Below are 27,572 nucleotides of genomic sequence, written 5' to 3' on the forward strand. Positions count from 1 at the left end.
TTCAAGAGTACGAAGTTGTGTTTCAGATAATGTTGACTTCATGCTGGATTGTAAAGGCATACTTTCGTTATCGTAGTATTAGCTAAAACCATCGTATTGCTTCTCTCCTGTGATGAACAAGACATATGACACCAATGGTAAGATGGAATAATTTTCTTTTAATTCTATAACTGTTCTGTGTTTCTCACAATTTTCAAATAATTTGTCTTAAAAATTCGTGAAGCGAACTCCCAGAGTCACTGTCGGAAGTGCTAACTAATAGCTCCCACCCCCCACAGACGAAAACAAAGTTCTTAACTTCACTGGAACATTAAATCAAACGTATGTCATACGTATAAAAAATACAGACATTAAATAAAACAAGATGAAACATGTTATTAACAATTGATCAAATATATTCATGTACAGTACTGTAAATTGATCGTTTTGAAAATTTTAACCTCAGCCAAAATCTTAAGTCTGTCTGTCTCTTGGGAGGTATCAAACTCTAAATGTCAATGAAACACAACATGTGCTTTGATTACTGTGCGTTTTAAACAGAAATTCTGTGCATTATGTATATATATTATACGCTAGTACAATTTTTCGTTTCTCAGTGATATAGAACCTCAGATCTACTAAAGCCGAAGGTTTAGGATATGATGATATAACGGATTCTTTGTTGCATCATAGATTTACACAAATTATTTGTGGACGTTTTTCCTTCAGATAAAAAGAATTTAAACAATGTCAAGAATAGGAATGTGAGGCTCCCCAATGGCACAGCGGCATGTCTACGGACTCACACCGTTAGAAATCGTGTTTCGATACCCGTAATGGGTAAAGAACAGATACACTGCTGGCCAAAATCTTAAGGTCAATGAACATAAAGAAAAAATGTGCATTTTGCGTTGTTAGGCTCAACCACTTATTTGAGTAGAGCTTTGAAAGATGAAAATAAGAAAAAGGAAAATAAAAAGAAAAAAACTTTTATAGTATTTAATAGGGAAAATGTGAACACCATGAAATTAGCCTTACTACTAGCTGGTCAAAGTTTAAGACCATACTAAAAAGAAGTCCTAAACAGGGTAGGAAATGCCCAACAAGAGGTCTCAGTAGTGAGTTGCACGGCCGTCATTGCGAACACCTGCAAACATTCGCTTTGGCATGGTCGATATAAGCGTTTGCAGAAGGCTAGCTGGAATGTTATTCCAAGTTGTAAAGATGGTTTCACGAAGATCATGCATTGTTTGGAATTAACGTCCATTTCTATAGACTTCCCTTGCCATCCACCCCCAAACATTTTCAATGGGGTTCAATTCGATAGAACACGTTGGATAGTCCAAAAGGATCACGATATTCGCCATGAAAAAGTCCTTTGTTCTGCGGGCATTGTGGATTGCAGCGTTGTCCTGCTGAAAGATCCAGTCATTTCCACACAAGCGAAGGCCTTCAGCTTTCTCCAACATGCCAATGTAGCCAGCTGCTGTTTGACGCCCCTGTATAACCTGAAGTTCCATTGTTCTATGGAAGGAGAAAGCACCCTAGAGCATGATGGAACCTCCTCCACTGTGTCGTGTAGAAAATGTCTCCGGTGCGATATCCTTATCGTGCCAGTAACGTTGGAAGCTATCTGGACCATTCAGGTTAAATTTTTTCTCATCACAGAACAAAACCTTCATCCACTTTTCTACGTCCCATGTTTGGTGCTTTTTAGCAAAGTTTAACCGACCTGTTTCGTTGTGGGGAAGGAGGCGTGACCTTTGAAGACGTTTTCGGTTTTTAAAGCCTTTCTCTCGTAGATGCCGTCTTATTGTTCTTGAACTGCATTCTTCGTCCGTAAGGGCCTTAATCTAGTTCGACGATCGGCTGGTGTCTAGCCGGACAACCCGTCGAATCCTCCTGCTCAACGCCGGCGAAATTTTTTTGGGCCGACCACTTGAAATTCTCGTTCCGTATCCCTCAGGGTCTTTTAAGAAATTTGCAACAGCAGTATTACTAGGCCTAATCTCACCAGCGATGGCACGTTGAGAGAAACCTTGCTTTTGCAGCTCGACAATTCTGCCACATTCAAACTCTGTCAACGTTTTAGCCTTTGCCATGTTTTTTACCCAATGTAACACGGGAGATGTCAGTGGGAGATGTTGACAACGCTAATGCTTGAACACAAATGACTAAATTACGTTACGAGTTTACCGACTAACGCTTTGTTTCAGTATGGTCTTGAACTTTTGACCAGCTAGTATTTAGGCTAATTTTATAGTGTTCACATTTTCCCTGTCAAATGCTAAAAGTTTTTTATTTTTATTTTTCCTTTTCGTATTTTCATCTTTCGAAGCTCTACTTAAATAAGGAGTTGAGTTTAACAACGCAAAATGCATATTTTTTCTTTATGTTCATTGGCCTCAAGATTTTGCCCAGCAGTGTATACTTTGTGTAGGTTTGTGCTTAATTTCAACCAAATAAGGAACATGAGTAATTTATAAATTATACTTTTAAAATAATATTTTTATTAATTTATAACCACGTTTAACATTGTTAATTGTAATTCTACTTACAAAGAGTATATTTAGAAAAGAATTTTAATAATTACAAGGTATGTCAATAAAACTCAACAATTTAATAACTGGTGGATTGTTTGTTTTATTTTGTTTTTTGGATTTCGCGCAAAGCTACTGGAGGCTATCCGCGCTATTCATCCCTAATTTAGCAGTGCAAGACTAGAAGGAAGGCAGCTAGTCATCACAATCCACGGCCAACACTTGGGCTACTCTTTTAGCAACGAATAGTGGGATTGACCGTAATATTACAACTCCCACACGTCTGAAAGGGGGAGCATGTTTGGTATGATGGGATTTCGAACCCGCGACCCTCGGATTACGAGTCGAGTGCCTTAACCACATAGCCATGCCGGGCTATAACTGATGGAAAGGGTATGAAATAAAAACACAGTTTAATATTATATCACTGTTGAACCACAGCTCTCGATTGCTTTTAAACATCAAAATCACTTCACAGATACCTCCGTCCAAAACGTTTCCAGACTGGTTTTGTTGTTTTACATTTATCTGTCATCTTGACCTATTCAATCAATCCTGAAACCCGGCTCAACTGAATCAATTACTTTAGAAAAGTTAGCCATTGGATACCAAATAACCCACGCAGAGTCTAAGTCGAATGTATCAAATTATTGTTATCTAGGGCTTCAAAACAAAACAGAGGGCCCGGCATCCCCAGGTGGTTAAGGTACTCGACAAGTAATCCGAGGGTCACAGGTTAGAATCCATGTCACACCAAACATGTTCGCCCTTTCATCCGTGGGGGATGTTATATTGTGACGATCAATCCCACTATTCGTCGGTAAAAGAGTAGCCCAAGAGTTGACGGTGGCTGGTGATGACAAGCTTCCTTCCCTCTAGTCTTACACTACAAAATTAGGGACGGCTAGCGCAGATATTTTTCATGTAGCTTTGCGCGAAATTCAAAAAACAAAGAAACAAAACAACATGAGAGGGGATCATTATTACTGAAAACAAGAAGCTTCTCCTTACTGGTGATTATGTGAACCTCACATTATGTCTTGAAATAAAAGGTAAACCAGCAATTATTCTAATTCTATCAGTGGTATTATAATTATTATTTAATATATATACATTTTTTTTGTTTCATATATTATTATGTTTCCAGTCTGTTCGTTTTTATCTTTCTCAAAGACTTCTCAAAATTCCTGAAAAACCCAAACCCACAACATCATTCTATCACTACGTTACATATTGGTCTACTGACTGGATCCATTCTGATCGTGATTGTCTCATTGGTGCCTCTAATTACGTGGTGTATCCGAAAGCGGAAAAAGTACCTTCAATGGCGTACTTCCCAGAGAACACTTCTCGATCGAAATAATTGCTATGTCCTGAATAATAAAGTTATATGCGATGAAGTCAGCCAGACAGATGGTTATGAGGGTAAGTTCATCTAGAATTATTAATGGGGAATTTTTTTTTTTTACATTATTACATATCTCACGTGAAATTATCATAATATTGAATGTGCAAGACCAAATATAAATAATATAGTACTGACCGAAATGAAAACTTTGTTTATGCATGATAATTTACAAAGTATAATCTTTCACAATTTTCAACTGAACAGGAATTCTTTACATGAAGCGAGGAATTTACTTAAGATTCAATAATAAAACTAGTACGTAACGAATTTCACTAATTGGAAAATCTTATAGCAAGACCACATTGGGCTGTGCCTAACGAGGGGAATCGAAACCTGTAAGTCTGGAGACTTACCGCTGTCCCAAAGGGAAACCTGTAAATATATATATAATATAAAATAGTGTTCAGGCGTATCATTATGGGATCAAATTCAGTTTTGAGTTTTCTCAAGATACTGAAAAAGCATTTTCGTTTTGGTAATGGAGTGTAGTATACCAGTTTTGACAAGAAGTCTCGTTACGCTAACAGTAATATAACGCCACCGGATAGTGTACATTATACAAAAATGACAGTTGTGTGAGAAAACTTCATAATAGTGTATCTCTGACACTCGTGGCTTCTGGTGGCACAACGGTAAGTCTGCGAACTTATAACGCTGGAAACAATAGCCTTATTGTATACCTTTACGCTTAACTACGAACAAATAAACGCTCGTGCATTTTTGCCGCCAGAGAATTTCATTTTCGATTTGATAATTTATTCACGTGACCATGTATATGATGTTGCTAGGAGAGAGCTAGATTAGCTCCGTCACTTCCTAATATTTTCCTGTGTCACCATGGAAACTGTTACCTTGAGAAATGTCCTTCTCTATATTTTGGAACTATCTTAATATCAGATTGGTTTTGGTTTCGTTTTGAATTTTACGCGTAGCTATACGAGGGCTATTTGCATTAGCCGTCCATAATTTAGCAGTGTGAGACAAGAGGAAAAGCAGCTAGTCATCACCAACCTCCGTCAATTCTTTTTACTCTTTTATCAGCGAATAGCTGGATTGACCGACACATTATAATGCCCCCACGGCTGAAAGAACGAGCATGTTTGGTGTGACGAGGATTTGAACCCGCGACCTTCGGATTACGAGTCGAGTGCTTTAACATCATACGTCCCAATAAAATGTCTAGAGTAAAAACATCAAGAAACCCAACAACTTCTGTTCTAAAACGTCTTTAAGTGTGAATTTCTTTCATCAGGAAACTTTGGCTGATTAGTGATTTAACTTTGCCAGTTTAAAAACAGTTCGACAAAATATTAATTCGTGTAAGTTAACCACCACGTATGACGTATTTTATAAAAAGATAGAAGTTGTCACTGGATGTTTTGGTTTTAAATTCTCTTTCATTAGGTTTTGGTTTGAATTTCACACAAAGCTACACGAGGGCTATCTGCGCTAGCCGTCCATAATTTAGCAGTGTAAGACTAGAGGAAAGGCAGCTAGTCATCACCACTCACCGCCAACTCTTGGGCTACTCTGTTACCAACGAATGGTGGATTGACCGTCATATTATATAGTTCTACGCGGCTGAAAGGGTGGGCATGTTTGGTGCGACGGGGATTCGAACCCGCGACCCTTGGATTACAAGTCGGTTGTCTTAACCATCTGGCCATGCTAGGCTCCTTTTCATTAGGCATCATCAATCACGTAATGTGTAACTGTTGCGACGATACGATTCGTTCTGCAGAACCACATCGGAATGCTGCTAAATAAAATAAAATACTTTATATTGCCATTTGTTCCGATGGGAGACAACGGTAGGTTTAGGAATTTACAACGCTCAAATCCGAGGTTTGATTCCCCGTGGAGGACGCAGCATATTGCTTAATGAAGCTTTGCTCTGAAACAAACAAACAGGTTCTGTCATCTACAGGAAAACTAGACAATTTTAATCACAAATCAGTAACTTTTGTCGTGTAATTCTCTACAGGTTGAGTTGAGATGTGTTATTAAGCCTGAATGTTAATCAAAATGTTTCGTTTTTCCAGGTATAAGAATGGACTACCTATACTATAAATTTCAACTGTATTATATATATATATGTCGTAAATGCTCTTTAGGTTATATTAGGCCCACCACTAGGTGGCTACAAGTTCGCATATCACAAATTCAAATTTAAAATTTACCAACTGTCCAGTATCAAGAATAATGCACTGAATAAATGTAATGAACATATAAATAAGTATAATTAACCTACAAATATAGATGGGTTTAAAGTCGATAGCCAGTAAAATATAAGAAACCCAATCTCAATCCTTCCTACTCCAAAAAAAAAAAATATGTTTAATAAATAAAGATAATTCAACATCCTTCGTACGCGATGAACAGGAACTGTGTGTAAAAGGAAGCTAATGTTAATGGAGTTAAACTAGCACTGAAATGCCTAGATGTTCATAGAAAGTAATATGAGAATTATTCCTACTTATGCTAAAGTTTGTTCGTTTCATCATGGTGTTACTGGTTGTATTTAACTAGCGAGAATGGGATGCGTTTTGAAGGCATTATTGTCTGAAGATGAACAGAAGAGACTTACGCCGTGGCTGGTCGCTCGCAAACAATTAGAGTCAATGAATTTGATAGGAGAGGGTAAGTTTCCAATAAAGTGTAAAATGATATTTTTTATAGCTAATTTATACTGAAAACTACTAGAATTATTTATTAGATAATACCAGGATACAGTATTAATGAGAGAGCGAGAATTATTAAAATACGAAATACTTACACATTTCTAATTATATTACTTACATTTAGTCCTATGCAAATTGATATGAATAATAAGAAAGTATCACATATTGAAAAAAAAATGAAATTGTCTCCAGACAATCTTTATTCAAACGGTGGCGCCCCTAGTGGAACAATGGTAAGTATGAAAACATATACTCCTAGAAACCGAGTTTCGATGCCCGTGGTGTAGTTTTGCACTTAATAACAAACCAAACAAACACACACTGCATTACACCGTACTTTTCTGTGAACTGTGACTTTTTATTCACAGGATAAAATAAACCCACGTCAGCATAACCTTCCAGAAAAAATAATGAAAGGTAGCAATGAGTCAAGGCAGCTTTGGTCAATATATATAACATACAATATTAGTATGTGTTACTAAAATATATTTGTTTGGTCATCAGAACTTGTACAAACCATTACTTTCCTATCTTTAAATATATTCATTACTTCTGTTGCGTAGTTACTCTATGGTTTATTCACCTCACAACTATTACAAGTTGCTTCATCTATACACATGGACAAGTATCACCATGATTTGTGGGCCCGGCATGGCCAGGTGGTTAAGACACTTGACTCGTAATCCGAGAGTCGCGGAGTCAAATCCCCGTCACACCAAACATGCTTGCCCTTTCAGCCGTGAAGGCATTATAATGTTACGATCAATCCCACTATTCGTTGGTAAAAGAGTAGCTCAAGAGTTGGCGGTGGGTGGTGATGACTAACTGCCTTCCTTCTAGTCTTACACTGCTAAATTAGGGATGGCTAGCGCAGATAGCTCTTGAGTAGCTTTGCGCGAAATTCAAAACAAACAAACAAACAAGTACTTAAGAAAAGAAACTGCTGCTTTCAATATTTTACTACATCAGCATGATAGCATATAAGGTTTAGAAAATACCGTCTGCTTAGGTGAGTAAAACTCTCTCAAAATCTTAGATGTAGATGTTAGAAATATGTTTTTAATATGTTAATTTATAGCTTTGTTTGGTGATAGACGGGGGGGGGGGTTAATGACGTAATGATTATGCAAAATCATGAAGCTTCCTGAGTGATGTGGAAAAATTAACCATAATATAGAAATGTAAGGCTTAGCGATTCAGAATTAGTTAAGCGTCAGTTAGTGAGTTAAACAGTAAGAGTTATAGCGCCTGTTCTTCTGTTATCGATCTATAATCAGTCATCGTATTTGTTTTATTGATCGATTATCAAGGAAATTTTGCAAGTATGTTTTTTTGTGAGTTAGACGTACCATTATTCTCGGAATATCTCTTGAAATATTGTTTATAAACTTAGGCCTACCAGTGAACGTAGTCTATAGCAAACGTTTTTGAAAAAAATGAATGATTTTGTTATCATTTCTTAAACAGGACTTCGTATTATTTTAAACAAATAATCCCGCCCCCCAAAACCAGCCCAACAATAAAACACATTACAACAATGTTGTTACTTAGTCACTACCTGTAGCAAATCCTTTTCTACAAATCCATTTGTGCACGGATATTTTTTTTTTTTATTTCAAGGGATTTGTGGAATCTCCTCAAACATAATCAATTACCAATCATTTTCTCCTTTGCTCTGGTGTTTTTGATGTTTCAGTCGGACGTTATAAATGCGTCACTGTACCGAATTCCAGAATTCCCTAGACGCGAGTAACAATAGTCCACACTTAGAAATAGATACATCTAAGATTTTAGCCTACCGTACTTACACATGATTGGTAGGACTAAATGTTGCAACTCAGAACTACGAAGTTTCAAAATTTTCTAATTGATTGTTGTTGTTTTAAATTAAGCACATAGCTACATAATGAGCTATCTGTGCTATGCCAACCACGGGTATCAAAACCTGGTTTTTAGCGTTGTAAGTCCGCATACATACCGCTGTGGCACAAGAGGGGCTTCCTATTGGTTAAATAGGGTCGTGTACAGAATTTTGAAAACGTATTCACGAAATTCTACAAATCGTACAAGATTTTATCAAGTTTACGAATTAAGAGAACTTTATTAAGTGACCAGAATATCAAAAAAACTGATTTGAACTTTCTATATAAGAAACGTTGGCTGTTTTTTGCAGGTGCTTTCGCGACCGTATATAAAGGAAGATACCTTAGGGATGTTCCTCCGACACTAGTCGCCTTGAAGATGTTGAAAGGTGAGGAAGTCACAGTTTCTTTGTGTCCAGAAATAAAAGTAAATCTTTCTGAAAACTAATTTACACGGATTGTGGTGGACATACGAGAAACAGCTGGTTTCAAAGCGAGAAACCTCCTATAGGTGCTTGAGGTTTACGTCAGCTAAACCTGAAAGAGTACAAGTACAAAAGCTACCGACTGTCTGTGGGCGTGACGAACCACATAAGTGATGAAACTTTACAGCGAAAAATAATGAATAGCAAGTTTAAAACTTGTTTAGTTTTCAAACACGTATCTGATATTTCGTTCAACTAATGTTTTTAAAACATAATTATTATTTTTTTATTGCGTTCTGTAACTTTTAGAAAACGGAATTTTAAATTTTAGACTTTTGGAGATTTTTTGTAAAATAACAAGATTAAAATTTAACATAATAATAATTTTGAGCAAGTAAAAACATGTATTTTGTAGAGAAAGGAAATATATATATACATATCAGACATTTTGATGGGTTTTTTTTCTTATCAGTGTAAAGCTACGTAATGTGTTTTTCACATTCTGTCCGTCTTCGGGACTGAAACTCCTGGGCTCGGCATAGCAAGGTGGTTAATGCAATTGACGACTTGTAATTTAAATTCATGAGTTCCAATCCCCGTCACTCCAAGGATGTTTGCCCTTTCGGTCGTGAGAGAGTTATCATGTTTCGTTCAATTTCACTATTCATTGGAAAAGAGTAGCCCAAGAGTTGGCAGTGGGTGGTGATGGCTAGCTGCCTTCCCTCTAGTCTTACACTGCTATATTAGGGACGCAGATAGCCCTCGTGTAGCTTTGCCTGAAACTCAAAAGAAACAAACAATAAAACTCCTGACTCTGGCATCATAACTTCATAAATTACCGCCAACCCACTGAGGAACAGATATTTTTAAATACCTCATGAAAAACTAGCTACAGTAACATAATATTTTAATATAAAATTATGGATAGTGATTTAAAGAAACATTATAATTTTCACGTTTAATGGCAACAAATGGAATGTTTAATAATCTAATGTTTGGAAATCAATAGACGCACAAGTTAAGCGTTTTAACTCGAAATAAATAATAAAGAAATAATGAAAAAATACATGTGATAAGTCTAGGTCCAAAGACTTCCTATCATTATTATGGTGGGGGTAAAGACAAAGGGCGTCTTGATGTCGTTTCTCAGGCACCAGGATTATTATATCTCACATAGCTCTAAATTTTTATATCCCTCTAACTATAAGTATTTCTCTCTAACAGACAGCTGAATTAAGTTGTGAGCATTTCAAGTGAACAGAATTTAAAAATTTATTGTTTCTAACAGACAGCTGTAACTAGTTATATAGTTTATTGTTTCTAACAGACACGTGTAAGACGTTATGTAGTTTATTGTTTCTAACATACAGCTGTAACGTGTTATATACTTTATTGTTTCTAACGGAGAACTATAACATGTTATATAGTTTATTGTTTCTAACAGACAGCTGTAACATGTTATATAGTTTATTGTTTCTAACAGACAGGTATAACATGCTATTAGTTTATTGTTTCTAACAGAGAGCTGTAACATGTTATATAGTTTATTGTTTCTAACAGACAGGTATAACATGCTATATAGTTTATTGTTTCTAACAGACAGCTGTAACATGTTATATAGTTTATTGTTTCTAACAGAGAGCTGTAACATGTTATATAGTTTATTGTTTCTAACAGACAGCTGTCGTAAAGAAGATATTGTTGCCTTTGTGGAAGAAGCGCTGGTGATGGGGAAATGCCATCATCGGAACGTGTTAAGCCTAATCGCTGTGACTGTTGACCAAAACTTACAGCTACCCATCATTGTCTTTCCTTACATGCAAAATGGGGATCTCCAGACGTATCTGAGACGGATAAAAAAGGAACAAACACAGGTGGGGATTATTATCAAACCAACCAGACAAGGATAACAAAACGAAACTGAACTTGTTGTGATATGATGTAGTGACCAACCTTTACCAAGCTGGTAAAGCGAGATTACAATTAATACTTGACGTAAAATATTAATGTTAAGCCTTTTGTGTTTTTAACACCGCATTTTTTATCCAGTCCCTTCTAATCCTTAGGAATTAAATAAATAATAGTATGTAACAACATATAATAGGCCTGATATTAACGTTTTATGACAGATATAAGTAATACGAAACTCCACCAGTCTCTGCTTACAGAGATATTTATATTTGAGGATGAAAAATTTTAAAATAAACACACTACTTATTCCATTCACAATTAAAAACCAAACTAGCACCAAAGTGCACAATCAAAATGAGATCAACATTATGATAGATCTCTGAGTTACGATTCGTCAATTTTGTTTGACCATGAGTAACTCATTATAACACATCGAGATTAGGGCTCTTAATCTATTTTAATAATTTGAATCATCGATTAAAGGAGACGCATTGGCAGCTGGTGATTTTAACTGGTTGCCTTTTCTGTAATTTCACTGTTTAACGTATGTGATGTATCACGTGTCAATCAAATATGGTCAATAATTTTATTTGTAAAACAAGCATTTTTGTAATATATTTTCCCATATATTGTTAGGACAGTCACATCCAATAGTACTTACAAGATGATACCCATTGTTAGGACAGTCACATCCAATAGTCCATTCTAAATTATTCTTATTGTTAGGACAGTCACATCCAATAGTCCATATTAAATTATTGTTAGAACAGTCAAATCCAACAGTCTATATTAAATTATTCTTATTGTTAGGACAGTCACATCCAATAGTCCATTCTAAATTATTCTTATTGTTAGGACAGTCACATCCAATAGTCCATATTAAATTATTGTTAGGACAGTCAAATCCAACAGTCTATATTAAATTATTCTTATTGTTAGGACAGTCACATCCAATAGTCCATTCTAAATCATTCTTATTGTTAGGATAGTCACATCTAATAGTCCATATTAAATTATTGTTAGGACAGTCAAATCCAACAGTCCATACTAAATTATAGCTATTATTAGGACATTCACATTCAATAGTCCATACTAAATCATTCTTATTGTAGGACAATCACATCCAACAGTCCATACTAAATTATAGTTAGTATTAGGACAGCCACATTCAACAATTCTTACAGTATTGATACTTATTGTTAGGGTAGTCACTTCTAACAAGAATCTGTCAGTTGTACAGTCCATACAAAGTGATAGCTTGTTGCAAGGCAGTAATGTCTGACATGATAGTTTTAGTTTGAACTGTCAAAAAAGAATAAAACAGCTCACACCTAGTGACAGTTGTTTGGTCGGTACATCAAAGTTATCTGAACTGTAACCTTTCATTTCTATTTCATAACGGTTGAAATACACATGTATGTTAGTGGCATCGTTGGTGTTTTTCATGGTTGAAATACACATGTATGTTAGTGGCATCGTTGGTGTTTTTCATGGTTGAAATACACATGTATGTTAGTGGCATCGTTGTTGTTTCTAATGGTTGAAATACGCATGTATGTTAGTGGCACTGTTGTTGTTTCTAATGGTTGAAATACGCATGTATGTTAGTGGCACTGTTGTTGTCTGCGCGAGCCGTCTCTAATTTAGAGAGTGTAAGATTAGAGAGAAGGCAGCTCGTCATCACCGCCAACTCTTGGATTACTCTTTTACCAATGAATAGTGGAATTGACCGTTCACATCATCACATTCCCACGGCTGAAAGGGCAAACATGTTTGGTGCGACGGAGATTCGAACCCGCGACCCTCGGATTACGAGTCGAGTGTCTTAACCACCTGGCCATGCCGGGCTGATTGGTATAAGAAACACACACGTTGTAAGAACATTACGCTTCAGGTGAATTTAAAAAAAAATCAATTGTTAACGCTTGTTTATCGATGATTAATTGTCATTCAATCTTTTAATGCATTTTAATTAATCTTGGCAATGATTTTAATTGTTTCCAAGAGTTTGCCAAATACCGGTACCTTATGCACTAGTTGGTCAGCCTAGAAACCCCTAAGTTTCAGGCATGACTGCCCCTAATTTTTATCATAGTAGTTTTATACGGTATTAATTGTCACTTTTATAATGTACCAGTAAACCTGAAAGGTATCTGACCCTTTAACCTACACCCTGACATGCAGAATACGAAGCCACACCCAGCTCTACCCTTCAAAAGTGTGAATCCATCTACCGATCTGTTGATGAAATAACTCTCTATGTAAGGACCCCCCTTGGTGTGAAATAACGAAGGCAAAAGAAAGATTATTTCATAAGATTACGTACTTAGTAGCGTGAGTCTCCGTTATGGAATTGCCATGACATTAGTGGTTGTGACGTCATGAGTATAAATATAAAGTAAGCGTTTGAAAAAAAAAAAAAAATCAAGGCTGTGATTATCATATGTAGAAATTCAGCCAAAGGTGTTACTTACATTCCTGCTTGGTACGTGTTTAAAACAGAAACTGAAATAAATAAATGAATGATGTGTTTAATCGAAACTTCAGAGAAATGTTTCAAATGTAAACATATGTACGCTGTTATGTGTAAATATATGCACAGATTTAATTAATTTTTATTTGGTTTGTTTCGAATTTCGCGCAAAGCTACACGAGGGCTATCTCCGCTAGCTGTCCCTAATTTAGCAGTGTAAGACTAGAGGAAAGACAGCTAGTCATCACCAACCACCGCCAACTCTTGGGCTACTCTTTTACCGACGAATAGTGGGATTGACTGTAACATTGTAATGCCCCACGGCTGAAAGGGCGAGCATGTTTGGTGCGACGGGGATTCGAACCTAGGACCCTCAGATACGGAAACAATATATTAAGCTTAAATATAAGGAAACTGTTAAGAAATACTGTAAAATGTTTATGAAATAGAAATAAATATCGTAAGTAACGTTTGTAACTAAATTACATGAAAACCTTAAAAATAGATTTAATCTGTGTAATGTTTGCAACTAAGCTGTGTAGAAAACTAAAAAATATTGTAACGTCTATACTTTACAACAAACAAAAATATCAGCATTTTGGTTGTTTTTTGTTGAACAATGGGGTTTAATAGCCATTGCAATATTCACATTACGTTCTTTGGTAGACTCTTAACTTCGATTGATTATTTTAGTACTTGAGGTTCCAATAGATACCGTCCTCTCTTCGTAACCAAAGCTAACAGTCCTCATCTTAAGAAACGATTAGTTCATCAGACCTCCGTGAGAGGTCTGGTTGCTGATTTAGACTTGGTTTTGTAAGTTATAAACTTTCACGTTCCCAGGTGGTACATCGGTAAGTGTACGAATTTGCAACGCTAAAATCAAGGTTTCGATTCCCCTCTGTGGACTCAACAAATAGTCCTGTGTTGCTTTGCTATAAGAAAACATACACACAAACTTAAACGAATTCGCACTTTTTTTTCATCATCAACTGGGCTAACTATCAACAAATTTACGCTAGTTATATCGATGTTCACTTAGTTAAGAGCACGTTATACGAATGACTGATGGATTGCAAGGTTTCCCAGAAATACGCCACCTGGTGGTAGAGCTAATATATTCTTCCTTAAAAATGGAACATAGAAATTTCTAGAGGACAAATGTAAACTTATTCTAAGGTATCAATTACTGTTTACTTACGATTAAAAAGTTGCGTTCTTGCGACACACAATGAACCAGTATTCAAAGATCCCCAAAGGTCAAGATAAGTGTGCCGAAACAAAAACTGACTCTACATTGAGTGTAATTGTACAGCTAGACTATAAACGTGTATAGAGGAACGTAAAACTACGTACACTCGCTTATAACAAGACATTGTGCTTTAAAATAAATATTTGAATGAGCCTGGCATTAAAGAGTACTCGGTCCTTCACTTTTGTGTCAGCAATTTAACACAGAAAAAAAACAAAACATGTCGATATATATTATATCCCATTTAACGCAGAGTAGCCATTTTGTTTATATAAATATTTTCTGAAGTGCTACGTCACGGTACTAATATCAACACACCATTCACACTTTATTAAACAAAAAGTTGCCCCCAAGGTTTCACAGTCACACCAAAGATGCTCGCCCTTTCAGCCGTGGGGGCGTCATAATGTGACGGTCAATTCCACTATTCGTTGGTAAAAGAGTAGCCCAAGAGTTGGCGGTGGGTGCTGATGACTAGTTGTAAACTTCCTGGCACTTGTATGTACTTATTTCTTAGTATTTATGTAATAACTCATTAACTAGAAGACAGAGTTGTGTGTATTTAAAACAAAAATATGTTGTAGTTCATGTAGCTCTAAAGAGTAACCAAAGAAAGGATCAAAATGTTCTTAATTATGCCCTTTCGTTACGCAATGAGCTATTTATGCTGTGCCCACAACGAGTATTGAAACCCGGTTTTGAGCGTTAGAAGTAGAGATTTGCCGTTTAGTTACGAGAGAACTTCTTTGCGGTGTTGTTTTTTTTATTTCGCGCATAGCTACACGAGGACTATTTGGGCAGTCCGTTCCTAATTTAACAGTGTAAGACTAGAAGGAATGCACAACCCACCGCCAACTCTGAGGTTACTATTTTACCAATGAATAGTAAAATTTACCGTCACATTATAATGCCCCCACAGCTGGAAGAGAGAGCGTGTTTGGTGTGGCGGGGATTCGAACACGCGACCTTCAGATTACGAGTCGAGCACCCTAACCATCTGGCCATGCTTGGCCCCATTGCGGCGGATCTGACAGCTTTACGATCGTAGTTATATAATTACATAAAATTATTTTATTAGAGAAACTAATGTGTTATTATGTGCATTCTGTGTTAATATATACTAGTTTCATTAATAAAATCAAATTTTAAAAAATATTTCTATGTTTTCAGGAAGAAACAACAACGATGAAGCGCCATCTGTTGTTCGCTCTTCACATTGCTAACGGAATGCAGTATTTAGCAGAGACTGGGTATATCCATAGAGATTTAGCTACGCGCAACTGTATGTAAGTAAGCCTACCATTATCGAATTATCTACGAAATTTAAGAATATTTTCACAAACAATAAATTAGCATTTATCATTTCATACTCATCTGACATTTTGAGAACTAAAACAAGGAAAAAAAACTGTCTATTAATATAACTTGAAATAAACGAAACATGCGATGTTAGTTGTAATACTGTTCATAAATATAGTGATACTATAAAAACCGTTCAATTTTGATAAAGAATTTTTTCATAAGTCATTATAAGGTCTAGAATAAATTTGGAAAATCAAACAAAGTGTTAAAGATGTCTTGATTAATACGAAATTCTCAAATTTAAAACAATGAATATGTTTTCGTTTGGTATTATGAATCGAGGTTTGGTCGTTCGACCATTTGTTTTTCAGAATAATTTTCAAGCTATAGTTAAGCCTTTTTTATTTTAGTTTTCAACTGTCTTTGATTTCACTTTTCGAATTATTCTACTGACTAAAATCCTGAATTAATTGCGTCTACATCGTGTACGACTGTTCCTTGTTTGTCCTGATATTGACTTCTGCGTATATTTTGTGTGGATTACAAAACATGTCAGGTATTATTAATGCAGGTGTCTTCGTAAACACGAGGTGAGACACGAAATCATACAGTAATATGGAACTCGCTACGTAAAACTTTGTTTCGAATCCCCGTCACTCTAAACATGCTCGCCCGTTCAGCCGTGGGGGCGTTATAATGTGACGGTCAATCACAGTACTCGTTAGTAAAAGAGTAGCCCAAGAGTTGGCAGTGGGTGATGATGACTAGCTGCCTTCCCTCTAGTCTTACACTGCTAAATTAGGGACGGCTAGAGCAGACAGCCCTCGTGTAGCTTTACGTGAAATTCAAAAAAACAAACAAACAAAAACTTCATTAAAAATACACGAAGGTTTAACATGTTGTTTGTTTTCCTTAAATGACTCAGTTAATTCCCGATTATTAACTACTTTAATTTAAATTCAGAATAAATCTTTTTTTTTAGTTTAACTTTCCTCGATAATAAATGGAAATCACTTTCCATCTTTATGTTGAAAGATATGCACATAAAGTGCAAACATAAAAAAGAAATAAACTTTTAATTTGCTCATAGTTTGTTTAAATTTGCTTTAAATATCCGACCACAGGATGATAAAAATAAAAACTTAAAGGTTATGTTAGATGATGTAGAAGGTGTAAGCCAGCAAAGCTGTGTCATCCAAGGGCAGAAATTGTGATAACACAAAGTAAGAGTATGAAACAGCGTTTATTTGCCCTATACATTGGTTTCAAAACGACTCCTGATATCCAGTGAGGCTGGCATAACCACGTAGTTAGGGTGCTCACCCCCTAATCTTAGGGTCGCGGGTTCGAATCCCTGTCACGCCAAACACGCTCGTCCTTTCAGTCATTGGGACGTTATATGTGACGGTCAATCACACTTCGTTGGTAAAAGAGTAGCCCAAGAGTTGGCGGTGGATGGTGATGACTAGCTACCTTCCCTCTAGTCTTACACTGCTGAATTAGGGACGGCTAGTGCAGATAGTTCTCGTGTAGCTTTACGCAAAGTTAAGAATAAACCAAAACCACCTACCGGGTGGTGAGTGTGATCTAGAAGTAACTGTGTTTCCATTGGACGTTGAGGAGCCATTGGAACAAATTATTTGTAACGTCCAACACACAACACATGAATTGTTCAAACACAGTAATTCCAAATTTGTTTAAATTTCACTTTCTACAAAAGCGGACCGAACGACATAATGATGAACATGCTTAGTCATGGATCAAGAAGGTTTGAGGTTCGAGTCGTTGGACCTTGGATGACGAATTCTGTTTATTAATTAATCTATTAATTCTAGTCTTTCCTATTAAGTTCTAAGGCTGTGCCTGAACTTGAGAGGTTTATTATCTGACCATCTAGATCATTTATTATGTAGGGTGTCATTTAGGCTTACTCTTTTGGTGGGACAGCGGTAAATTTACGACTATACAATGATCAAAATCCGTGATTCGAACCCATTCATTTTTATCGTTGTTTCTCACGTAGGTTGGATGAGTTTTGGGTTGTCAAGATCGGAGACTTTGGTCTAGCCCAGAAGGTTTCTGTTAATACCTCAATCAAGACATCTCGCCAACAGATCATGCCAATACGCTGGATGGCACCAGAAAGTTTACGTAAGGGGGAGTTTTCAGAAAAGTCGGATGTGGTAAGAATACCTGTAATTTTCGTTGCAAATAACTTAAAAAAAAAAAGAAAATTTATGAGCCCTTTTTAACTAATATAACTTTTAAAAATTGTTAGAGTAATATTTTTACATTTTATTGCGGGATAAAAAAGAAACTAAATCAACTCTGGAAGTAATTCCACGGTGGATTTGTTAATATTAAATCATATATTATGTGTTTTTCATGTTTCATTATGATAAATCACGTGTAGGTATTGATACTAGAGGTATTTGCACAGGGTCCTAAGAAATGTTCTGTTTCAATAGTAACTGCTACAGAGTACATAATTCTTCATGTGATTCATGACATACGCACGTTTTACTGAAATTACATTACAAATTGTAACGTTAAACATTCGTTATATTACGTCATTTTAGTGTCTAGTGACTGATTTACAGACAGCACGCGACTGCAAATGGTTTAAACAGGTGGTCCCCTCCAAGTGGCTTTTCGCCTGCTTCCAAAGGGGCATGAAACAGCCAGGTGTTTAGGGCACTTGACTCACAATCTGAAGATCGTGGGTTCGAATCCCTGTCCCACCAGACATGTTTGCCCTTTCAGTCGTGAGAGCATTATAACGTAAAGGCCAATCCCACTATTTGTTTGTAAAAGAGTAGTCCAAAAGTGTGTGATGATGACCAGCCTTCCCTCTAGTTTATCACTACTTAATGAGAAACGTCTAACGCAGATTGCTCTCGTGTAATTGCGCGGAATTCAAAACAATCCAAATCTTTCGAGGAAGTTACAGACCAATTAGTGTGACCAGCTGTGTAGAAAAAAATAGAAATAATAATAAGTGAAAGCTTAGATCATTTTCTATAACATAATACTAAATTATTGGAAGTACAAACGGTTCAGCAAATTTCGGCGAACAACAAATTATTCAGTTATATTGACCAAAACCATAATAAATAGTTTTAACAAAAGAGATTGTGCGGTTGTTTGTGTGCTTGATTTTAGAAGACCTTCGACAAAATTTGGCAGTCAGGTCTAAAGTTAAAGATGCAACTACCTCAAGGTATTGTTTTCTGGTTATCAAACTTTATAGAAAAATTGAAAATGTCGGTAAATGTTGAGGGCATCTACTCGGAGTAGTTTACTCCTGAGGCAGGTTAACTCAAGAAGAGGTAGTTAGCACCATACACTTCATAATGTATTTAGGCGATATGCTATTAAACGACCAAAATTAGTGTTTCACTTTACAATTTGCAGACGATGTAACATTAAAAGTATATGAAGTAACAATGCCGAGTAACATTAAAAACATACAAGGTAACAACACCAACTAACAATAAAAATATGAAAAGTAACAACATCAAATAACATATGAAAAATATACAAAATATGTTTGGTTTTGAATTTCAGATAAAGCTGCATCTGTGCTAGCCATCCCTAAGTTTGCAGTGTAAGACTAGAGGAAAGGCATCTAATCATAACCACCCACCGCCAACTCTTGGGCTACTGTTTTACCAATGGCTAGTGGGATTGACCATCACATTATAATGCCCTCATGGCTAAAAGGGCGAGCATGTTTCGTGTGATGAGGATTACAACATGCAACCCTCATATTATGAGTTGAGTGCCTAATCCACCAGGCCATACCAGCCATTATACAAAGTAACAACACCAACTAACATTAAAAATATATGAAGTAGCAACAACAACTAAGATATTAAAAATATGCAAAGCAACAACACCAAATAACATATTAAGAATATACTAAGTAACAACACAAACTACCATATTAAAAATATACAAATTAACAACACCGAGTAACACTAAAATTTACAAAGTAAGAACACTAAGTGACACTAACAATTTACAGAGTAAGAACACCAACTAACATATATGAAAAATATTCAAAATAACAAATCCAACTGACATATTAAGAGTATACCAAGTAACAACACAAAATAACATATTAAAAACATACAAAGTAACAACACCAAGTAACATATTAAACACATACAAATTAACAACACCAAGTAACATATTAAACACATGCAAAGTAACAACACCAAGTAACATATTAAACACATGCAAAGTAACAACACCAAGTAACATATTAAACACATACAAATTAACAACACCAAGTAACATATTAAACACATTCAAATTAACAACACCAAGTAACATATTAAACACATGCAAAGTAACAACACCAAGTAACATATTAAAAATATGCTAAGTAACAACACAAACTACCATATTAAAAATATGCTAAGTAACAACACAAACTACCATATTAAAAATATACAAATTAACAACACCAAGTAACATATTAAACACATACAAATTAACAACACCAAGTAACATATTAAAAATATGCTAAGTAACAACACAAACTACCATATTAAAAATATACAAATTAACAACACCGAGTAACACTAAAAATTTACAAAGTAAGAACACTAAGTGACACTAACAATTTACAAAGTAAGAACACTAAGTGATACTAACAATTTACAGAGTAAGAACACTAAGTGACACTAACAACTTACAGAATAAGAACACTAAGTGACACTAACAACTTACAGAGTAAGAACACTAAGTGACACTAACAACTTACAGAGTAAGAACACTAAGTGACACTAACAATTTACAGAGTAAGAACACTAAGTGACACTAACAATTTACAGAGTAAGAACACTAAGTGACACTAACAACTTACAGAATAAGAACACTAAGTGACACTAACAACTTACAGAGTAAGAACACTAAGTGACACTAACAACTTACAGAGTAAGAACACTAAGTGACACTAACAATTTACAGAGTAAGAACACTAAGTGACACTAACAATTTACAGAGTAAGAACACCAACTAACATATATGAAAAATATGCAAAATAACAAATCCAACTAACATATTAAGAGTATACCAAGTAACAACACAAAATAACATATTAAAAACATACAAATTAACAACACCAAGTAACATATTAAACACATACAAAGTAACAACACCAAGTAACATATTAAACACATACAAAGTAACAGCAGCAACTAACTTAAAAATATACAAAGTAACAACACAAACTAACATAAAATATACAAAGTAACAACCTCAACTAAGATATTAAAAATATACAAAGTAGGAACAGCAACTAACATTATAAATATATAAAGTAACAACACCAAGTGACATTAAAGTAAACAATATAACAACACCAACTAACAAATTGAAAATATACAAAGTAACAACACCAACAAATTAAAAATATACAAAATAACAACACCAACTAATATTGAATATATACGAAGTAGCAACACCAACTATCATATTAAAAACGTACAAAGTAACAAAAGCAACTAACTTAAAAATATACAAAGCAACACATCAACTGATAATTTGAAAATATACAAAGTGACAACACCAACTAACATAATAAACATTTAGAAAGTAACAAAACATAGACCAATTATAGAATATGATTGTCCAGTCTGAATCAATATCGCACCCAATAAAATTAATAACATAAACGACAAACAAACAGTGCTCACAAGTGTCTTCTCCCTCAATGAACTGTAAATACACAAACATGCAACCACTCCATAACACACTTGTATGTTTGTTTTGTTTTGAATTTCGCGCAAAGATACTCAAGGGCTATCTGTGCTAGCCGTCCCTATTTTAGCAGTGTAAGACTAGAGGGAATGCAGCTAGTCATCACCACACACCGCAACTCTTGGGCTATTCTTTTACCAACGAATAGTGGGATTGACCGTCACATTATAACGCCCCCACGGCTGAAAAGGTAAGCACGTTTGGTGCGACCGGGATTCAAACCCGCGACTCTCGGATTTCGAGTCGAACGCCTTAACGCACTTGGCCATGCCGAGCCCGACAGACTTGTAATCAGATCATTCACGTGCTTTAAGATAAACTTATATCAAACCGAAGTCTTAGCGAACTAGATCTATACATCATACATGATGAAAATGATCCTAGGCTTCTTTCACCCTCATATATGTACCATATGGTTATTAATATATCACCTATTGTTAAACCTACCTCATTCATCAGTTGTTTTTTTATTCATTGTATCCAAAAGGTATTTATGTAAATACACATAAAATTAGCCAAAAAAATAAAAAGCATTGGAGTGTATGGACTATTTATATAGCTAGTGTTTCCCAATATAAATGAACGTTGAACATAAATGGACGTGGCCTAATAGGGGGTTTGTATTCATGCACATGGACGTTTCTGAAAGCCTTTTTTGGTTTATTTTGTATTTCGCGCAAAGCTACACGAGGGTTAATTTAGCAGTGTAAGACTAGAGGGAAGGCAGCTAGTCATCACTACCCGCCGCCAACTCTAGGGCTAGTCTTTTACCAACGAATAGTGGGATTGATCGTCATATAATAATGCCCCCACGACTGAAAGGGTGAGCATGTTTGGTGTGACGGCGATTCGAACCCACGACCCTCAGATTACGAGGCGAGTGCCTTAACCACCTCGTCATGCCAGACAATTGTGAAAGCAATTCCCTTTTTTATGTTGTGTTCGATATTTAACAGTTGCCACAAACCTACAATATTAATCACACCATAAATGCGAAAGGAAGAGGTCCAGATTGTACCTGACTCCCCCCTAGGTCCACCCAATGAACCTAAATGTTGATAATTAGAAACAGCGAGAAATATATTGCTGAACTGATATAACGGGCTCGGCATGGTCAGATGGTTAAGGCACTAGACTCGTAATCTGAGGGTTGCGGGCTCGAATCCCCGTGTCGCACCAAACATGCTCGCCCTTTCAGCCGTGGGGGCATTATAATGTTACAGTCAATCCCACTATTCGTTGGTAAAAGAGTAGCCCAAGAATTGGCGGTGGGTGGTAATGACTAGCTGCTTTCCCTGTAGTCTTACACTGCAAAATTAGGGACAGCTAGCGCAGATAGCCCTTGTGTAGCTTTGCGCAAAATAAAAAAAAAAACCAAACCAAACTGATAGAACACGCCATCTGTTGTACATTTTTCTGCTTATGGCACGATTAATTGTTGCACCTTGCACATTATTGTGCATGAACTAAACGTACTATATTCAAATTGTCTCTCGTCTGCCGATGAATTTATGTTACCTTAAGCTTCTGCGTTTAATAAATCCAGGACGTAGTTATCCCCAAACTATCGTGTAGTTAATCCAATTCTCCTTTTACCTTCTGTGTTATAACTAACTGACGCGCCCCCCAGTGGCACAGCGGCATGTTTGCGCAAGCATTTCGGTAAGTTTGTGCTTGATAATAAACATAATTGACTGTTCAACGTATGGGGAAAGACATGGTATCCTCTTTGGTGGGGTCAGATCTGTACGTCAGGGGACGCTATCTTTGATTGAGATTCGTCGAAAACTGAGCACGTGAAAGGCAAACACACAGACGTACAGTGGCTTTCCAGATTTTATAGCAAGGTCACTATACTAACTCATGGGATGGAGCCGGGTGGGACTAAGGGTACATATCAAGTTTAGTTGAGATCACTCAAACACTGTAGGTCATATGGAAGGTAAAGCAGACAGAAAGATGACACTTTGGTACTTAAGGAAAAAGACCCTCCCAAAAACCAAAGCATTTTAAATTGCTAACTATTAATCAACCAACAAGCTGGGTATAAGAGACTGCTTATAACCTGCTACCTGTTATTGTACTCATATTATAAATATTTGAATTAAATATTTGTGTTTGTGTGTTTTCTTATAGCAAAGCCACATGGGGCTATCTGCTGAGCCCACCGAGGGGAATCGAACCCCTAGATTTTGCGTTGTAAATCCGAAGACATACCGCTGTACTAGCGGGTTTTTTTAAAAATTATTTATATGTTTTTTTAGAATTAAGCACAAAGCTACACAATGGGCTATCGGTGCTCTGCCCTTCACGGGTATTGAAACCCAATTTTTAGCGTTGTAAGTCCGCAGACATACCGCTGAGCCACTGGGGAGCAAATTAAACGTGTACATACATATGAAATAAAGGTAGAAAATTCGTATACGTCATAAACCTTCCATTGACAATGGTGTGGATTACAATTACGTCTCTGTCATTTACGTGGACAGTGGTCTTATGGAGTCACCGTCTGGGAGATTTTAACCCTGGCTGAAACTCCTTACTCCAGTCTGGATAATAGTGACCTACTGAACTTCCTCGAGGCTGGAAATCGGCTCATTTGTCCAGAAACTTGTCCCGAAAAGTTGTGAGTATTTTGGGGTACGAAGTTTATGTCATATATGTGCGTGCGTGTGTGTGTGTGTGTGTGTGTGTATGTGTATGTTTAATGTTTGAAAAACTTACAGGAAATAGCTTTAGGTATCGTGTTCACCAAAAATTTGAAAAGGTATATCCTCCAATCTTCTAATTAATAAAAAAAGAGATGTGCAGATATATGTAAAGAACATTATCCTCCCTCCCTGCTCATCGTATAACCTCCAAACTGACGTATACTTTACATGTTGTTTCCCATGTTAATTTTTGTTACTATACAGGACGATCCATTAAAATTTAACATTAATTACTCTCAGCACATCTAATTAATATTCGATTTCAATCCACTTTTGCTGCAACATATCTACTATTACAGTAACGATGGCGTTCGTTATCCTGGTCTTTCAGTTCCGTGATGTTTGCTTCAGGTGTGTGATACACGATATCCTTAACCTACCCCCATACTTCTTTCCTGCACTACAGTTACTGTTTTGAGCCATGAGCCTTTCCTCAAACTACTGCCATTTTAGGAAAAAAAAAACACCGAAAACATTACAATAAAAACTGACTTGAACTACAAGTTGCTGAAAACTGAATGGTTGTACTTCCTAAGTTAATTATTAAATTTTAAAATAAGAAATATAATTTTGGAGCACCCTCTATTATTTAATAGCGGTAGCATATGTAAGATAGATTTTAAAACATATTTTAATTTTAATATCTCATATAATTTATATGTTTTTATAGTCATAACTTTGCTCCTTCCTCCTTCGGGGGCACGAAAACCACAGATTTAACTCAGATAAATGTATATTGAATAACCTAATAATGTATGTATATTATCTTTTAAACCTTACTCGATTTCCAATCTAATTTCCTAATACAGAGCACAATGTACTGAATACATATCTAACTTTTCGCAACATTATATCAGTATTTGTCGATCCATGTCAGCTATTATCAAATTATTTTAATAACTCATCTCGTTTTGGGTTTTAGTGACACTGTGATCCAACGTTGCTTTGACGGAAACCCTGACGCCAGACCCACGTTTTCCCAGATCGTGCAGCACCTAGAAGATTACCTGACTTTGACATCAGGTTATCTTAAACTTCAGTCTCTAACTCCAATTGCAGATGTTTGTTCTGATTAAGCCACCATCTAGTGGTCCTGGTTACTTTGTTTAATAAAGCGCTGAGATCGAGATTATATTGAAACTATTAGTTGGCAGCTCACGTCTGATATTTTTTTTTAAAGACTCGTATGTTTGGTGTACATTAGAAATGGGAAATTATATAGAGAGAAAGAGATTATAATAAACAAAAGTTGTGAATGTATAGATGTGAGATAGGAAGATGGTAAAGAAATTTTAAAATCACTAAAACTCTTTGAAACGCAAGTGTATAAATTATATTTATGAAATTAACTACCAAGATGTTGCGTTAAATCACAATATCCAGGTGTTATATAAAGAACAACTGTTACAAACATAACAGAAATTTGAGTGATCAGTTTGTTCCTGATACAAACAAGTGTAGAATTCCTTTAATGTTTACTACTTTTGGGATAAAGTTGTTATAAATCTTAACTTACGTTATTCGTGTTTGTAACACTAACACCATAGTCCAACTACTGTAAGCGAGTTTCAGAACAATTTGGAGATTTTCCACGAAAGAGTAATCAATGCTCACTGCGATTTTTGTGACAGAATTGAAAGAAGGCCGTGAGAGAGCGGTTCCGCGAAACCTTGTAAGTGTGGTGAGTGTCGATATAACAAGTCTAAAGTAAAGGCTTAGTTTGGGATCATTTAGTCTGCGGTCAGGTGGATAAAAATTATCGCGAAAGTAAAAAAACAGATTCAGTTTTAAACTTAACTCGTTTCTGAATTAAAATATATTCTGTTATATCACCAATGTTTTAATAATAAAAACAACCTTTTAATCAAATTAAGATATCTACAAATATTTTTTCCAATTTTGTTGTCTATAAATTTCATTTTATATTTGCAGTACACAGACTAACAACAATATTAGGTTATACAATCGCTGAGTAACGTCACATAAAAGCCATTGTTGGTTACGTTATTTATTAATTTTGCTCTATGAATATTGTTCTTCGGAATGTTTTCTTCTCTCTTGGTGGTATTCTTCTGTCAAATGTTCTAGAATTTGCAGTGGTTTGTTTATTTGTTTATTTTGAATTTCGCGCAAAGTTACTCGAGGGCTGTTTGCGCGAACCGTCCCTAATTTGGCAGTGTAAGACTAGAGGGAAGGCAGCTAGTCATCACTACCCACCGCTAGCTCTTGAGCTACTCTTTTACCAACGAATAGTGGGATTGAGCATAACTTTACAAAGCCCCCATGACTGAAAGAGTGAGCATGTTTGGTATTACGGGAATTCGAACTCTTGATCATCAGATTACGAGTCTAGCGCACTAACCACCTGGCTATGCTTGGCCAACTTATAGTGGAAGTGGATGGGACACAGTAATTCTTCGTATTTACAACGCTAAAATCAGGGGTTTGATTCCATTAGGTACCAACAGCAGATTGCCCCAAGTGGCCTTGCCATCAGAAAACTCACATAAACAGAGGTGTTACGTATCGACAAAGCTTATATATACAAATATTTCAAATAAAACGCCAACATTCTTCTGTAAATACACTTCTTTACGAAAACGTCAAGTTTCTGGTAAGTGATGGTGCTGGCGCATTCAAATATTTGTCAACAGGTCTTTAAAATAAAAATCATGTTTTGATCTGAATGCACCTGTGTTTGTTTTTTTTAATTTAAAATACTGTTAGCAGTAAATCTTGGCTATAACAAGAGTAAGTTGTTGTTGTCGTTTTTCTGCTAAGTAACAATTATTAAAGAAACATGTAAAGTATTTCAATCAATCACCAGGTTTTAATTTGAATATATCCATGTTTGACGGTTTGAAATACTATAACTAGTGGTTCATGTCTCTTACAATAGCGTGTTGTTTGTTAAATAATGTTCCTTTCTACCTTCCCTAAGGTCTTTTGTTTGTTCGTTTGGTTTGATTTTCGCGCAAAGCTACTCGAGGGTTATCTGCACTAGCCGTCCCTAATTTAGCAGTGTAAGACTAGAGGGAAGGCAGCTAGTCATCATCACCCACCGCTAGCTCTTGAGCTACTCTTTTACCGTCAAATAGTAGGATTGAACCATCACATTATAACGTCCCCACGGCTGAAAGGGCGAGCATGTTTGGTGTGGCAACGACTCGAACCCGTGTCCCTCAGATTACGAGTCGAGTACCTTAACCCCCTGGCCATGTCGGCAAGTCACAGATAATTCTTTTGTTAAGTTACGAAA

General features: G+C 36.0%; 1 protein-coding gene across 4 annotated transcripts; it reads left to right on the forward strand.

The window, feature by feature from the left end:
• Positions 1–27,182, forward strand: LOC143243786 (insulin-like growth factor 1 receptor). Of its 4 annotated transcripts, none has more exons than XM_076487444.1 (9): positions 1–137; positions 3,693–3,944; positions 6,457–6,567; positions 8,782–8,859; positions 10,573–10,769; positions 15,702–15,817; positions 17,857–18,016; positions 24,092–24,228; positions 25,236–27,179. In XM_076487444.1, exons 1-9 carry the CDS (start codon positions 113–115, stop codon positions 25,387–25,389), a joined length of 1,230 nt encoding a protein of 409 aa, XP_076343559.1. In that variant the 5' UTR covers positions 1–112; the 3' UTR covers positions 25,390–27,179. The 4 variants fall into 4 exon arrangements, with proteins under 4 accessions (XP_076343559.1, XP_076343561.1, XP_076343560.1 ...); XM_076487446.1 differs by having other exon boundaries at positions 24,092–24,242; positions 25,236–25,373; XM_076487445.1 differs by lacking the exon at positions 6,457–6,567 and having other exon boundaries at positions 25,236–27,180.
• The last annotated feature ends 390 nt before the right edge of the window (positions 27,183–27,572 follow it).

The sequence above is a fragment of the Tachypleus tridentatus genome, chromosome 2, assembly GCF_004210375.1.
Source record: "Tachypleus tridentatus isolate NWPU-2018 chromosome 2, ASM421037v1, whole genome shotgun sequence".
In the NCBI taxonomy this organism is placed as follows: Eukaryota; Metazoa; Arthropoda; class Merostomata; order Xiphosura; family Limulidae; genus Tachypleus; species Tachypleus tridentatus.

Coding starts and splice junctions, on each gene's coding strand:
- LOC143243786 (XM_076487444.1), top strand. CDS start 113: ATGAACAAGACATATGACACCAATG. Junction 8,860..10,572: donor CGCCTTGAAGATGTTGAAAG/GTGAGGAAGTCA, acceptor TGTTTCTAACAG/ACAGCTGTCGTAAAGAAGAT. Junction 15,818..17,856: donor TTAGCTACGCGCAACTGTAT/GTAAGTAAGCCT, acceptor TTTCTCACGTAG/GTTGGATGAGTTTTGGGTTG.